At 53.0% G+C, this 16,266-nt stretch overlaps 1 protein-coding gene across 3 annotated transcripts in view; it reads right to left on the bottom strand.

Moving 5' to 3' along the window:
* The window catches only part of NAV2 (neuron navigator 2), a 332,163-nt gene that overhangs the window by 7,700 nt on the left and 308,197 nt on the right, over positions 1-16,266 (bottom strand). For all 3 annotated transcript variants that reach the window (XM_032640399.1, XM_032640401.1, XM_032640400.1), the window contains 7 exons: positions 15,878-15,973; positions 14,046-14,214; positions 10,447-10,682; positions 8,016-8,170; positions 7,744-7,815; positions 5,979-6,175; positions 4,969-5,087 (listed from right to left, as the gene is read on the bottom strand). In XM_032640399.1, the coding sequence (XP_032496290.1) occupies positions 4,969-5,087; positions 5,979-6,175; positions 7,744-7,815; positions 8,016-8,170; positions 10,447-10,682; positions 14,046-14,214; positions 15,878-15,973 (1,044 nt within the window). The remainder of the gene's footprint in view (positions 1-4,968; positions 5,088-5,978; positions 6,176-7,743; positions 7,816-8,015; positions 8,171-10,446; positions 10,683-14,045; positions 14,215-15,877; positions 15,974-16,266) is intronic.

Here is a 16,266-nt window from a genome sequence, read left to right as displayed (position 1 = left end):
TCCCAGGTCACAGGCTGCCTCAGCTGGAAGGAACTGGGGTCCCAGCCGTCCCATCTACCGGATGGAGAACTTACGGCTTAAAGAGAAGAGCCAGTTGTGAAAGGTTTCGGAGCAGTGCTGGATTTGAACCCAGGACCCTGGCATCCTTGTCTGGGCCTTTCCCTTCTCCACCCCTCCTGAAAGACTCCACTCGGAGCCACTCGGTATCGGCCAGAGCCACATGACTCAGCCAAAACCGGAGCAGGGAGATGCAGGCCAGGCTGTCCACCTGACGAGGACACGTCACCTGGGCTGGGCTTGCTGTCCCTCCGCTGTCTCACGATTGCCTAAGCCCCGTCCGATTGTCTCAGGGAAGTGCCTGCCCTGCCCACAATGCAGACAGGCCCGCCACCTCCCTCCATCCATGGTCTCCTCCTCCACTCGAGATACACAGCCTTCTACGAGCTCAGCGCTTTCAGACATCAGCGCCCTTCCTGTCTAGTGCTCCAGTCCCGTCTACTGCGAAACCTTCCTTAACCTGGGGCAGCGGTGACTCCCAGGCCTGAGAGCTCAGTCTGGCATTGGAAAGGCGACTCACGGTCCGAGCAGGAAGGGATCATGTGAAGGTTCGTGTGCGCATGGGTACGAGTCAGGGAGGAAGGGAGCACAAAGCGCTTGGGGATATTTAGACCTGAAAAAGCCTGTTGCACATGAGAAATGTTCCTGCAACTTGTAGAAGCGTCTCCCTCCAAGGGCTTTCCCTACAGCACTCAGCTGACTTTCCCAAGCCAGATTTCACATGTGTGAGGCTGAACCAAACGTCGTTTCTGGTAGCTACTGCTTCTGTCTCCATCCTCCAGCCTGGAAGAGAAGATGCTCAGGGCTGCAGAACCACAGAGCCTAGAATCCCGAGCTCATCAAGTTCCTAGAGGGTCTGGCCCCGTGGCTTTAAAATTTTTGCTCTGTTCCCCTGACCCCACTATGAGTGGTCTGAGGAACTTCGGGGGTCCACAGAGCCAGCCTGAAAAAACTCTCCTAGCCCACACTTTTCAGATTACAGATGGGACACCCGAGGCTTAGCAGTGGGAGGTTTGCCCAGAGTCTCAGAGGAGGTTGGGTCATGTGATCAATGGCTCCCCACTCTCCCCTTTCCACCAGGGGGACAGGGGTCTTTTGAGTGACTCTGCAGGCTTTAGACACTTTGGCAAGTGTTTACAATGAAAATTCCAAAGGGGAACAGGGCTGAGGGCTAAGTCATAAGACAAATGCACACCTGGGCATATCTAATGTCGTCTGCAAGAACAGAGAATATTTTTACAAGCCTCCCCACTTGCCACTGGACATGTCTAAGTCCAGGTGATGAATGGCTGGGTAAGTACCGTGGCAAGCAAAGGATGTGTCGTAACGCTCCTTGGTCCCCCTGCAGAGCCCTAAGGCAGCTCTGGGAAACAGCAGACAGTCGTACAGACAGACAGACAGACAGACAGGACATTCACTTTCCCCAAGGCAGGAAGAGGGAGCCAGGACACTGGAAACTGAAAACTTGGCCACTGGGCACCTTCTCACTCTGTGGGATGCACGTTTCTCACACACGAAGGCATCAAGGTACACATTCTGGAAGAGCCTACAAGCAGTTGCGCGCGCGAACACACACACACACACACACACACACACACACACACACACACACACTCTCTCTCTCTCTCTCTCTCTCTCTCTCTCTCTCTCTCTCTCTCTCTCTCCTGGGAAAAGACTCAGGAGCCAAAACTTGCAATGATACCTGGTATCCACTAGGGGGCGATGCCACATCTCCTCCAGGCAAGGCTGTGCCTTTTGGAGGGGCTGACTGGAAGCCCCTGGTGAGACCTGTCGGCAGCAGGGTCTCTGTGCTGCCAACCACCACCGGCAGCCCCGCCAGAGCCCAATCTGGGGACTCCACCTCTTCTTAGCTTATGACCTTGGCCAAGGGCTTACCTGCTTTGAACCACAGTGTGCTCACCTCATGGCCACACCACTCCTCGCAGAGTCAGGGCAGAGTAAGTGGCCTGCACAGCGCCCAGCACACAGTGAGCTCGGGACTCAAGGTAACACGAAGGAGAGTGAGGGATTTTAAACTTTTCTTTTTGAATAGAAGAGTCTTTGGGTCAAATGAAATCTTATGCAGAACGTCACGCTATGAAACACAATACTTGGTTCCCTGAGCCATCTGAGGGGTCTGGGTGGGATAAAAGGGGTCTCAGGACAGCCTGAAAAATCACGGAAGTAACTGAGAAGTCAGCTACGGGCTACGACGCTGGCTCAATCCACACCCCACCTAGTGAACTGGGGAAGGGTCAAAAACTGTGAGCCTTGGTTTCCTCGTCTATAAGGTGTATATTGGGCGTTGAGAACTAAACGGAATCATGCCTGTCAGGCCCCTGGCACAGTGCCTGGTAGGTAGCAGCCTCTCAATAAATGTCATCAAAGTTTCCTTCAAAACTAGAGACATGAACACTCCAGGGTTCCTCATGAACCTGCAGATTCCATGGGGTCTCCCAGGCTGCAGGATGGGATGAAGCCACAGGTTTGGGGCAGGAGGGCTCACTTTTGAGCAACTGGGTACAATGCTAACTCTGGCTGCCTCCCCTGGTTGTTTCCATGTTCTTGAAAGACTGTCCTTCAAAAGACCTCAACAGCACACGGAAGTGATGACTTTTCCTGCCTCACAGTGAACTGGTGAGTCTCCTGAGACGGTGACATGCTTCTGTTCCCTGTCCTGAACGGGCTGTTCCACAGCCACCCCCAAATCCTTTCACCTACGGCCTCCTTGCTCTTGGTGGCAAAGAGACCCTTGAAGATCAAATCCATCGGCAACCTCTCCAGGATGCGCAGGGAAGATCAGACCCGACTTTCAATAGCCATGCCCACAAGGTCTTCTTTCAAGCTGAGGTCCAAGGAGCAGGGCCTTAGCACTGTCCATCCTTACCGAGGACCAACGAGGGGCCTCTGATGTGTAGCTGGAGGCTAGCGCAAAGCCTACCCCTCCTGGTCGGTGCCTCCTTGGGCACCCACGTGCTTTATTCAACAGCACCCACGACTTTTTCCAAGCACACTCTAGGTCACTCCTGTCCTGCACCAGGAGACATATTTGGGCAAAGAAGCAAAGGGGAGAAGTGAGAGGTGAGGCAGAAATAGAAGGAAACAGTGCCCCTTCCTCCCCTGCAATTCCTGTGGCTTCTATCGAGCAGCGCGGGCTTCTACTGCAGTCCCCGGAAGCCCCTGATGGGAAGAGAGAGAGGCTTCTGGAACGAAACAGACTCCAAGAATCCAGTAGGCGGGGCATCCCAAGCAAACAGGAGTGACTGGGTGGCTGTTTGGGTTTGCGGTCCTATCAAATCCGTTTGAGTAAAGACTAAATTATGGCTACTTTACCCAGTGAAGTTTTCTACCTAAAGAGAGTCCACTGACAGATCTGAAATCGTTCATATTTTCTTTCAAAAGCCACATTCGACAAAACAGAAATGCTGCCATCAATGGGAGAAATAGCTGAAGGGCATTAAGAGGTACAGTTCCTGCTGTGATGTGATGTGATGTACGGCATCGGGAATATAGTCAATAATATAGTAGTGACTGTACGGTGACAGATGGTAACTAGACCGACCACAGTGTAGTTTCGCAATGTACAAAAATATCAAATCACTACGTTGCGTGCCTGAAACTAACATACCGTATGTCAATTATAATTAAAACAATGCTGCCATCGATCAACGATCTTCAGACCCTGGAAACTAAGGCCGGTCAAGGGATTGCTGAATTTCTCGCTACTCTCTGCCTTCACAATCACTTATATCTGAACACGGTGGCTTGAATACGCAGCCTACATGCTCCCATGCAATGAAATACCAGGGACCAGAGGCGCACCACCTTCCTTCTCAAGCCCTGGTTGTCCTGAATGTCTCCGAAGACCCTCAGTGCTGCTGCATGTTACAGATACAAAGCAGCTGAACATTGGCCAGGCTCAGCTGAACGTACACACATGACAAACCCTGACGGAAGCCATTAAGGTGTGCCGTCACACATGTGCATGTGGGTGTGCACACCACCCCCGGCCCGGGTCCTCCACCAGCATCTCTCCCACTGTCCGGTGCTGAGGAAACACAGCCCTCAGAAACCCGGCTGCTAAGCTGGTTCCTGGACTATTCAGCCGTGCGTGATGCCTGCTAATTACTCAGAGCGGTCCTGAAAGCCGACAACCTTCTCAGGCCACCTCCAGACTCAACAATAAAACTGCTACGATCTCCAACTTACTGCTAAGCTCCTAGCGTTAGCCCCTGGGTTGAGTGAGAAGTGAAGAGAGGATTTGGGCTTTCCGGCTGCAGCAGGGCAGGAGGGATGGGCAGCCACGTGGGCCCAGGGTCACCGGTGAGGGGTCCTGGTGTCAGGCAGCGAGTGCCATGGGGCTTAGGGCCAAGAACCTGAGGCCTGGATGCAAATCCCAGATTCTTCAATTTCACTTCCTCACCTTGGACAAGTCACTTATTCACTCTGAGCCATAATTTTCTCTTAAGAAATGGGGATAAAACCAAAAAATCTCTGCCTAACCCCAGGACAAATGCAGAGCTTGAAGCAAACAGCAGATGCTTTGCAAACTGTGAAGTGACATATTCCAGGTCTTGTGCACTCTCTGTGCTGAGCACTTGATGGCCATGATGTCACTGAACCCTGGCAGTAACTCTTTGTGGCACGGTACTATCGTTCTCTGTTCCATCGATGAGGGCACTATGGCAGAGAGAGGCTGGATGACTTGCTTAGGGTCACATAGCTAACAGTGGCAGAGCCAGGATTTGCAGCCCAGTGTCTCTTACACTGCGCTGGACGGATGGCTTCACAGGTGAGGGGTTGTCACCTCACGTCAGTCAGATTTCTGAAGAGGGAGATAAAGACAACCCTTCTCGTCGCTAGAACAGTCCCTTGAACTTTGAGGAGGTCAGTGGGCAGTGTGCTTCTTACCTGGAGTCCTTCTCTGACGGCTTCCAGGAGATAGGGGATGATTGAGTAGTTCCACAGGTCGGTGAACCACACCCTGGAACCATCCACGTCGATGGGGCACGACAGGAAGAGCCGGGGGCCTGGGGACCACAGGGAACATCAGTCAGACTGAAACGGGGGTGGGGCAGGAGAAGCCAGCCCGGGCACCCCTCAAAGGAGGGACCCTGCATTTTCTGAGCGAGGGCAGAAATACCAACTGTCACGTGGTGGGCACAGAGCAGCAGGACGCTTGGGCTCCCTAACGCCACCCTGGGACCACGCTCCTCTCGGGAATCACCCCAAAGGGAGGCGAGGCTTTATGCAGAAAGATGTTCATTGAGATGTTAGTCCTAACCTTTGCAAATGGAAGCACAGTAGATGTCCGAGAGCACAGAAACAGTTAAGGAAGTGACGGTGCACCCACATTTGATTATTTTGCAGAGCAGTACAGAATGCTCATGAGACAACGTGAAGGGAAAATAAAGAACATACTGTATGTACACTATGACTGCAACTACATAAAACATGTACGGACGAGGACAGAAAAAATAAGCCCAGATTACGATGATTACATCAGGATGGTGGGATGACCAGTGATCTTTTTTTTTTCTCCGAAGCTTAACCTTTAGGAATGTCGATAACACTACTTTATTTATAAAGCAATGCCAATCCCACAGGGTGGTTTCCACCTGGGGGAGCCTCGGGGTGGGGGACCCTCACTGAGCCCATAGTTTCTGCACCAGCCTGGGGCTGGACACTTCTCTCTGCTGCTCCTCAGCCCCCGAGCTCTGGGCAGGAGAGAAGGGCAGGGCGGCCCAGGGTCTGTCTAGGCTGTGCCTGTCCTTCTGTCCCCTCCTCTAACCATGTGGCCAGTGCAGCATCCAGCTACCAGGGCCCAGGGACAGCCATCCGAGGAGGCCAGGGCCCCGGGAGCAGCAGTTCCCTCCCCTGCCAGCCCGCCTGTCGGCACCCACCCGGCCTCCCCTCCCCACCTATGGTGACGTCCGAGGAGCTGTGAGCCTCCAGGAAGCGGTTGAGGTGATGCCAGACCTTGGGAATCCAGTCGATGACTTTCACCAGCTCCACGTTCCGTACCCGCCCACCGATCTCCGTCTCCATGAGCTTCCGCCTCAGGAACCGGCCCAGGAAACCCTTCACGGGCTCCGTGTGGTTGGCACACAGCACCCACCTGGAAGAAGTCAGGAACACTTTTCCATGACAAGGACTACGGCCAACCTCACGAATCAAAGCTCACTAGAGCTGGAAGGTGCTTATGTTAATACTCAACTGAACCCTGCACATATATCAATTCACAACTCCTCACGGCAACCCTGTACCATGGATATGACGGCCACCCATTTCACAGGTCGAAATTCTGAGGCACGGACAGGTTATGTAACGCGTTCAAGATCAAACAGCTAGTCAAGAGAAGAGCTAAGACTAGAACCAAGACAGTCCAACTCCAGAGGCTGAGCTCTGACCACCGAACTAACTGCCCCTTGTGCTTGTGACAGGTTCTGTGCTGGGCTGTGGGGCTGTAACAATGACTCAGACACAGTCCCTGTTCCCCAGGAGCTCGCAGTCTAGCGGAGGAGGCAGATAAGAGGAACGAGAGATGACGAAACCCGGGGAATCAAGGAAGGCTCCTCAGAGGAGGGGACATCTGAGCTGAGACCAAAGGAGATGAATGGAGCAGCCACACGAGGCAAGGCAGGAGCAGGGGTCGGGGCGGCGGTGGGTGCAGAGCATCTGCAAAGGCATGAGCAGCAGTGTGGGGTGTTCGGGGAGACTGCCAGAGGTTCAGTGTAACCAGAGTTTAGACTTGACCTGCCGACCGAAGGGGCCTGGATTTCATTCTGGAGGCAATGGGGAGCCATCGAAGGACTTCTTGCATGAGGATTTACGGTCAGATTTGAACTCTAGAATGTTCACTCCGGTTGCCACTGGCACAGAGGATGGCCTGCAGGGGGGCCAGGGGCAGGCAGGCATACTGGTTAGAAAATGACTGCAACAGTGTGCTGGGAGATGACGTGGCGGTGACGGGGGAAGCAGGAGCAGAAAGGTCTTGAGGGACATTCAAGAGAAAGCGTGGATAAGACTGGGACAGCCTGGATGCAGAGGTGACCCATGATCTCAGCGACCCGGCGGGGCTGGTATTTCTCTGATAACCGCGATTCTACTTTCAACAGGGATGCCGGCAGAATGGCCATGAAAATGAGCCGGGGGGGGGGGGGGGGGTGGTCTCACCCCAGGAGACGGCTGTTCATCCTTACCTAAGGCCCCAGGCAGGGGAGCAGTACGTGGAGGCCACACAACCTAGCGTGGCAGAAGTCCCACAGCCCAGCAGTGGGGTAGCTCGGTATGGGGCTGGGGCCCAGGGCTCACAGCAGCTGGAGCTCGAAGGCCACAGACTCTGCTCCATGGAGACATTCATAAGCATGAGCTTTCACTGCTCACATCCACTTGGGACAGACAGACGTGCCACTGGTGACGTGCAGGGTTGCATGAGGACAGTCCCTGCCCAGAGCTGCCCCCGGGGCACTGCTGTCCCAGGACTTAGCATCAAAGAGATCTGGGTGCAAGTCAGCCCTGCCATCGACTGGCTGTGTGACCTCACGCAAACCACTTAATTCTCCCCATTTGTAAACTGCGAATGATGAATTTAACGACTTGAGGCTTTTGTGAGAAATGAGTGAAGCTGGGAAAAATGCTCACAGTTCGCGGCATACAGCAGCTACTCAAAAAGCGACTCCTTACCTGAAGTTATGATGAAGCTGCAAGTTGGGAGTAGAAGAGGTAGCCTGGTTCATTGTGCCAATTATATAAGGGCTGCGGGGGAAATGAAGGGTAAGAGAGTTGGAGAAGGAGTCGCAGCGTCCCGGGGCATCTAAGGGCCTGGGTAGATGGCTGCGGGCTGCTGCCCCTCCCCCCATGCGGCCCCAGCCCCTCCCTGCCATGTGCGTGCAGCGCTCCTACCCCCTGTAGCACACGTCTCTCCCGGGGGCCACGAGGTCCAGAGCTGCCTTTACCATTTGTGGTCCTTGCAGTTGAGCAGCCCGTTGAAGATCTCGCCCAGGGAGCTGACATGATGCAGGTTGTCCAGGATGATGACCAGAGGCATGTCCACAGCGTTGTTCTCGCTGGCGCACTGGTCGGCGAGGTTGGACAGGTACTGGCGCAATTCCTGCGGAGGCCGGGCAGGAACGAGTGGGTGAACGCCCCCGGGAAGACGCACGTACTCGGGGCCTTCCCCTGCCCCGGGCCGGCACTGGCAGAGGGGCCCTTCCTGAGGCCTCACGGTAACCGGTGCTGAGTACCTGTCCGCTACAGGGCGTCTGCCTGGGCGCAGGGGGTGTGGGCGGGGGAGTGGTGAGGAAGGCCTGGGCCCTGGCTTCCGGAATTCACTAGGCAACAGAAAACCTGGGCAAGAGCAGGCACCATGGGGGTGTCCAGGCGCGGTGCTGTAGCTGTCCAGCGCTCTCTAGAAGCGCTACTATTTCTTACTCTGCCAACCTCCCAGGAAGCTCCTGAGTGTAAGTGCCTCATACATCTCTCTAAATGCACAGCACTGCCTGAGAGCCATCTACACAGAAGCCCTTGATGAGTCAGCACAGCAAAGGACCCCCTTGCCCCCCACACACATGCCCTGCTGACTAGTGCTGGGGCAGACAGACAGTGAATGGTGCAGGGGGGGTGGTCTCCACGCACGGGGGTCCTTGGAAGGTCTGCGTGAAAGGGGAACCTTTGGCCTTAACTGTGAAGAATGGGCAGGGCACTGACGGCTGGGGCAAGGGGCGCGTGAGAAAAGGAAAAGAAAGAAGAATGTGCGATGGGGAAAGGCCAAAACGGTGAGCTAAGGGCCAGCCAGGGAACCCAGAGCAATTTCCTGGTGGTATTACCATCACCACGAGGATGGAGTGACCTTGCGCCAGGCACGGCTCTGGGACCTCACACACGTGAACTTCTGTGCCCCACAATAACCCTCTGGGGGGGGCACTGTGACTGCCTCCACGTTACAGAGGAGGAAGCTGAGGCATCCCTCAGTCAGTGAGCAGCCTGAGACGGCACAGAGGGTCGGCAGCAGGGCTGGATCTGGACTTGGTGTGGGCGCCTCCCCATGCCACTGTCCTGCACGCTGGCTTGGATGCTCGGGGGGTCATATCTCCTCTACTTCCTACACACACACACGCCTCCCTTTTAAGTCAAAATGTGGCTGTTAGCAATAGAAGCCGCCCAATTTTTTAAGTTACTAGTTATCTTTCCTTTTAGCTCCTCTGCACTATGGGTTCTTGGCTTCTGGCACCTGACAATGCCACGGATCCTGAGGCTCGGAGCCCTCTCTTACTCATGCAGGCTTGCAGGGTATAGTTGGGGAGCTATGCTCTGTACAACGGTGCCTGGCCAAGGGGAGTGAGTGGGGGCTGAATTCAAGCCTGGCTCGACCTCCAGCCATGCGCCTAGGATCCTTCTCTCGCTGGTCCCGGGAGAGGGCGCCTTCCCTGAGCTTATTCACAGAGGATCTTGGTACAGGGGCTCTGACCACTTCCCGTAGTCCTGCCCCTGTGTCCACGTCACTTGGAGAACTTGTGGTGCAAATTCCCAGCGCCACACGACCTACTGAAACAGATCATCTGGGAATGAGGTCTGGGAGCTGCATCTTCAAGGATGCCAGGTGATTCTTGAGGTGAAAGAGTCACTTCCAATTCACCTTTGACTTCCTGGCCCCTTTGGCCAGTCAGAGTGAATCACCCATCAACAACCACTGCATGGCTAATGAGCAAGTTTGAGAAAACACCTCATAACCCTAGGCGGGGACTAGGTCAGGCTGTCCCAACGTTTCCACTGCTCCCTGTGAGGCAGGATCAAGCCTATTTGCTGGCTCTGGGGTCTCAGACATTGACTTGAGCTCCAGTCTACTGCTCAGTACTATCTGAGTGGCTTTAGGTAGATGGTCATCTGCCTTGAGCCTCAGTTTCCTCATCTGTAAAATGGGATTGTGACAGCTACTTCCTTGAAGGTCCTGCTGCGGGGCGTTCAGTTCGCTGCTCCCAGCGGAAGCAGTCTGCGAATGCGAGCTGTTGCTGTTCTTATTATTGTTGTTCCACAAGAGAAGGCTTTCTTCTGGAAAAACATGAGAACCTAGTAGGCACGTGATGAATTTTTGGTAAACTGAAGTGGAAGCATCTGGGTTGACCTTAAAGAACTACCAGCGCTGAGCATTGTGCCCAACTCACAGCGGGGAAGCAAGAAATGAACTACATCGACTTACACGTGGAACTTCTTGCTGGGAAGTTTTGGATCAGAGCCTTCCTTTCTGCTAGCTCCATTCTGACCTCCTTCCCCAGGCTTTTAGAACCATCAAAGGTGAGCACTGTAGGAAATGCTGCTTTGCCATCACGGGGGTGGTGGCATCACTAGTTCTCAAAGGGCTAAGGAGCCGCCTCTGAATGCCCTCCTCACCTTGCTGGACTTGTGGTCCACATTGAAGGTGGCGATGACCCCGTCTGTCAGCTCCCGTCCCTCCCGGAGCACCAGGTACTCTGACAGCCGGTTGGCCAGGTAGGTCTTCCCAGTGCCGCTGGGCCCGGAGAGGATGATCCGCCGATGCTCCACCAGCAGGGAGACATAGCGCTGCAGGATGGGCTTGGGGATCAGGGACTCGAACACCAGCGAGTCCAGGCTGTTCTCGGCGAGCCCTGTGTTTGAGACAGGAAGTGTTCGCAGCCCTGCAGAGAGGGTGGCTCTCTGTGCCTGCCCACCTGGAACTGCCAAAACGCAAGGCTATCCCTTTCCTGGGCAGCCCCGCCCACCCAGGGACACCGCAGGCTCCCTTCACCAGCACGATGTGCTCCGGCTCCTGGCTTGGCTGACTGCCCCCCCCCCCCCCGCCCCGATTCACCTTTAACATCTGGCCCCTCAGTCCTCATCCATCCTCTGCAGAATTCATAAGACTCTGAGCCCTACTTGTCTTTCTGGATTTACCATTACCGGTGGCGCTGGCTCAAACCAAACGTGAATCCCCCGCGTCCACCCAGACCCCGGGGCTGCCTCTTCACCCTGTTTTTTCCTGCACGCCGGGTGCCGCTGCTGCCCACACTCAGATACACCACGAAGGGATCAACACTTTATCGTTAAAATGAGGAAAAACGCAAGGTGGGGCCATTTGATTTGGGGATGTGAATACTGGCAGACCTCGACTGAGCCTCTCCAACAACAAGAGGAAATATCTTTCCCCTCCCCGCCTGGGACATCTTCATTACTCAGGGCTGTTGGCTTTACAAGAGCTGTTTTCTTCATATCATTCCCAAGAGAGGATCCAGCCAAGGTTACTTATCCAGAACCTAAGGCAATTCTATTAAAAAAGCACCTCAAGAAACCACTATATGTAGGCAAAAAATGAACTGAAAAGCACTTATTCTGTTTTACAGTAGCGTCTTCCGTCCACATAATTAATTCACTGCAAACAGACTCCCCTGACGCACCTATACATTTGTTTCCAATCTTCCCCAACCAAAGATAGCACAGTGACTGTTCTAGAATCATCCCGATGAAGGATCCCAAATGAGATCTTCTGGGTACAGGCCTAAGACTTTCCTAGATCTGGTCTCAACAGAGCCTACACGGGCTCAAAGTTTGATGCAAAATATGGAGGTTAGGGTCTCCTGTCTAAACTTAATAACAAACACGGGGCAGTGATTAAAACACTGTGAAACCCCTCTCTTTGCATCTGCGCTGTTGTCTCAGTCTCTTGTCAAAACCCCCCTGGCGGTGACTACTTTGCAGACGAACTCACTTCAGAGCACACAAAGCCACAGCCCCTGCCCCGGTGCCACCGAAGTGACCCATCTGCAGCTCACGCATCTCTTTCAGCTCAAATCCTTGAGTGGTTTTCAGTGCCTTGAAGGCATAAGTGTCAAGCACCACAGGAGAACAGAAGAGTCAGGTATCGCTTAAAAACAAAGCCGAGGGCTTCCCTGGTGGCGCAGTGGTTGGGAGTCCGCCTGCCGACGCAGGGGACACGGGTTCGTGCCCCGGTCCGGGAAGATCCCACATGCCGCGGAGCGGCTGGGCCCGTAAGCCATGGCCCCTGAGCCTGCGTGTCCGGAGCCTGTGCTCCGCAACGGGAGAGGCCACAACAGTGAGAGGCCCGCGTACTGCAAAAAAAAATAAAAAATAAAAAATAAACCCGAGTTGATCCCTAGAGATGCTAAAACAACTTGATGTGCTGATAGCAGCACCAGCTTAGGCTCCGTGGTGAGGTGGCCTGCTCGGGAAGCAGATAATCCTGTCGCTGTTTCTACAGAGGTTTGCTCTGGTCTCAGCAACGGGTCGCTCCTTTGACCCATCAGCGCTTGCGGTGCTCACCTGCTCGCCAGCGTGGCTGAAGCGCAGTTTAAAGTCATGGTGTATCAGCCTTTCCCTAAAGGGTTCTTGGAGCGGACAGTTGTTGTTAAAGTCATGGTGTATCAGGCTTTCCCTAAAGGGTTCTTGGAGCGGACAGTTGTTGTTAAAGTCATGGTGTATCAGGCTTTCCCTAAAGGGTTCTTGGAGTGGACAGTTGTTGTTAAAGTCATGGTGTATCAGGCTTTCCCTAAAGGGTTCTTGGAGTGGACAGTTGTTGTTAAAGAGTGCCTGGCAGCCCTCCCTCTCTCCCCTGGTAGTGGGACTCTTCCTTCTTGCAAGGAGTTCATTCCAGCTGGTCCAAGCAGGGCTGACCCAGCACCTTCACCCCCCAAAGGGGTGGGCTTGTGACCAGGCTGGGCCAAAGCCTCTCCCTGGTCACGACTGATTTGGTGATGAGCACTTGACCCATGGTGGGCCAGAATCACCCCTAAGAATTTCCTGTCACACTTGTCCAGAAAGACATTCTCTTTCTTCTAGGTTCCTAAGCTAGAAGGATGAATCTGGGCCAGTCATCAGCTATGTGCAGAAAGCTCAAAAAATAAGCCAAGCCGAGGTAGGCCTGGTCCTGATGGCACTGCTGGAGCGCCTGGATCCAGCTGCGCTCGAAGCCTATACCTGGATCTTCCAGGCACCTGAGCCTGTATGTTTCCCTTTGGCTAAAGCTAGTTTTGAGTAGGCTTATGTCACTTGCAGCCCAAGGCCACGATTATGGGATGCCAACAAGATAAGGCTGTGTGTGAGGCTCAAACAGGAACGTGCTACTGGTTACCGGGGAGCAAGACCTTCATTCCCGCTGATGAGGAATGTTGGGGTGCTTCTAGAAAACCTCCCAGTTAGGAAACAAAGCTTGCCTCAAACAACCCCAAAACCACAGTCAAGATGCCTTACAGGGAAGAAATAAGATACCGTGAAGGCTGAGCTTAGGACGGTGTTCAGTAATCTCCTCTTTAAGTGGTTCATAAAATATAGGAAAAAGGGATTTTGCAGTCAAATGCGTTTGTGTCAGACTGGATCGCACAGCTTTTTTAACGGCAAGAGTCAGGACATTAAAGGACACGGGCTTTAGAGAACCTGTATGGGAATAACGATGCCGGACTTATTTGGCCATGAAACTTTTTTTTTTTCCCAAAAAAATACTTTGTGAGTCTAAAGTTCCACAGAACTTTAGGCTCAGACGTAGCCGCTCTAGGTGATGAGGCAGCTGGAAGCTCGAACAGCGTCGTGCGTGGGCAGGAGCTTCACTGCTTCCGCAGGGTGCTCCGAGCAACTCCTCTCTGGCCCACAGAGCATCGTGGTTTCCCATCTGTAGAATGGGACTGCATCCAAGGCTCGCCGGCAAGAGTAACTCACTGGTATCAGTGGAGCCCCGTTTCAACAGGGTTATCAAGATTCCATCATCTCAGAGTCATAAGGCCAATGGCACCTTTTGTTATGTAATTTCAGCAGTAAACTAAAATGATTTGTTTCCGACGGTCGCTGAAAAAGCTGAAGACGGTTCAACTTGCTTAGGTAAGAGTAACTGTGGTGGACGGGGATCAAAATGCAACCCACATATACATGCACAAACGAAATCATGGCCACAGGTTCCCGTGCCAAGTCACAGAACAAAACCTACAATTCTGGAAGCTCCCACCACTGCAATGGGCTTGGATTACCTTTGACGGCCACGGAGATGGTTGTGTTCTCTCCAACCAGGTAGCCACAGGGAAGAAGCTCGGGGGTCTCGGAGGTGTTGCTGCGCTTGATGTCCCCAATGCTGTAGCCGAGGACACTATCAGAGTTCAGCCCCAGCTGACTCACGGGGTCGACGTGAATGATGTACTCCTGGAAAATATAAAATAAAGACCCCGTCAAAGATGTGGCAAAAAATCTGCCCAAGACTCACGTCTTCACTGGGCGATTTACGATCATCTCCTCTTTCCCAGCTGATGCCAGAGTTGAAATCGAGCTGTGGAACGAGGGGCAGAAGAGCTGACTTTCTCTAGGGAGGATGCCCTCGTATCACAGGCCCCTTAAGGTACAGATGTATTCGGTTAGTGATGGGAGGGTGGGAAACCCTAACAAGATGGTGAACATTTAGTCTGGATGAACCAAGCACTGAAAAGTTAAGCTGCTTTTCCTGTAAGTTCAGCTGAAGTCTTAAAGACATTAGGGCCTGTGAACGGTGCTGGAAGATGCATGAAAAAGTAATTCTGACAAGAAATCTCTCCACCAGCCCTTTCTTTTGGTTCAGGTCAAAGGCCATATAATGACAAAGGGAACAAAACCCCGGGCTGCTAGAAAATAAGAAGCTTAGAGTTTTAAACAAACAAACGTGTGTTTCATTTGGAAAGTGTTCCAGCTTAGATGAGTGACCGGAAGGCTTTAGGTCAGTGAACTTGGAACGAAGTCCATGGGCTCTGTGGTAGCCACACGACTGAGGTGGAATCCTGATAACAAGTCTCTACCTTTAATGGTCTCACTTCCTCACGTGTGACGCCTCACAGGCTCTTTTCAGCCCCAACTGTGGTCTTTCTAATCCAGGGATGTCCCAACTGCCCATCAGCAGAGATAAGGTTTCGGCTGGGGCAGCAGGCTTGGTCTGCTCTAAGCCATTCCTGTCTCTCACCCTGTCTCATTTCTACAGACTGGCCTGTCAAGATGGGAAGTGAGCTTGGGTCAAAGAACAGAATTTTCTCTCTGTGAAGCCACCTGAGTCTAGATGCTAGGAGACTAGAGTATACTAGTTAAAAGTCAGGTTTTGATGTCAGACCAACTCAACTAGACCAATGTGGTCTCCGGCACAAAAAATGTGGGCTATTATTAATACTCAGGGGACGTGATTAATGAACACTTCTGGTTATGACCTACTTCAGGTCAACAGAAAAAAATGTACCAAAAGCTTCTTTCAAATCACCCAGTACGTCAGGGTTCACCTAGATGCTCATTAGTAATTTCTCCTGTGGCAAACACCCACTCCAGTGATGTGATTAGAATGAAGAGAAAAATAACTGTGCCAACAGCCTTGACACCAGCCACGGATCAGAAGTCAATGTCACGCACAGCACAAATCGCAGAGTCTGAAGCGTTGGCATGGGACGCAGGGTAAGTTGCATCAAATCCCCCTACCAAAATGATGTCGTAGCCCCAGAATACACACTGCAAAACATACTCAACAGCACACAATTCTAAGGTGAAGAGAATGTAGACATTAGCAGTTCACTGTGAGAGGCTCATATAATCGCTCAAAACCAGGGAAGTGCCTCTCCCTGGCTGGCCAACCACTGCCAAGGGCAGATGAGAATAGTTGGTCCTGTTACCAGCCTATACTTACCACCCTCCTTCTGTTCCCTTGAGGGCCAAGGGACAAGTCCCGGCAACATAAGGATGTGGGAGAGGCGACAGGCCTGATGAATGACCAGGTTCGGGCCACAAACCACCCTTTCCCTCCCGAGGCCCAGGCCCCCGCTCGGGCGCACTGCCGTAGCTGTCTTCACGAAGCACTTACTTTGAACAGCCGTCTAACTACCCCGTCGAGCACGTCCCACTTCGTCTTGCCACTAACTCCAATGCAGCCGATGAGAAAGAGGTGTGGTCTGGAATCCTAAGGGCAAGGAAATGTCCGCAGGTGAAAAACAGGTGGCTCCTTTCTGACTCAGGTTAGCAGAGCTCCGCCAATGGTTTGTGAGGGGAATAAAAGTCCTATTTGTTTTAACACCAGATGTAACTTGGACTGAATGTAATGGTCTTAAACGCTTTCCTCCCCTATTGCTAAAACAGCAACCCGTGGGTTAGGAAGAGAGGACCTCCTCTCTGGAATCTAGAACCTTCTACCGACTGTGCACCTCATATGGTGTGTAGATCACACATCCCTTGCGGGGAATGCTCTCCCCTCTC

The sequence above is a fragment of the Phocoena sinus genome, chromosome 8 (genome assembly GCF_008692025.1).
Source record: "Phocoena sinus isolate mPhoSin1 chromosome 8, mPhoSin1.pri, whole genome shotgun sequence".
In the NCBI taxonomy this organism is placed as follows: domain Eukaryota; kingdom Metazoa; phylum Chordata; class Mammalia; order Artiodactyla; family Phocoenidae; genus Phocoena; species Phocoena sinus.
Note: the sequence above shows the minus strand (reverse complement) of the source record. Positions and strands in the feature narration are given on the sequence as shown.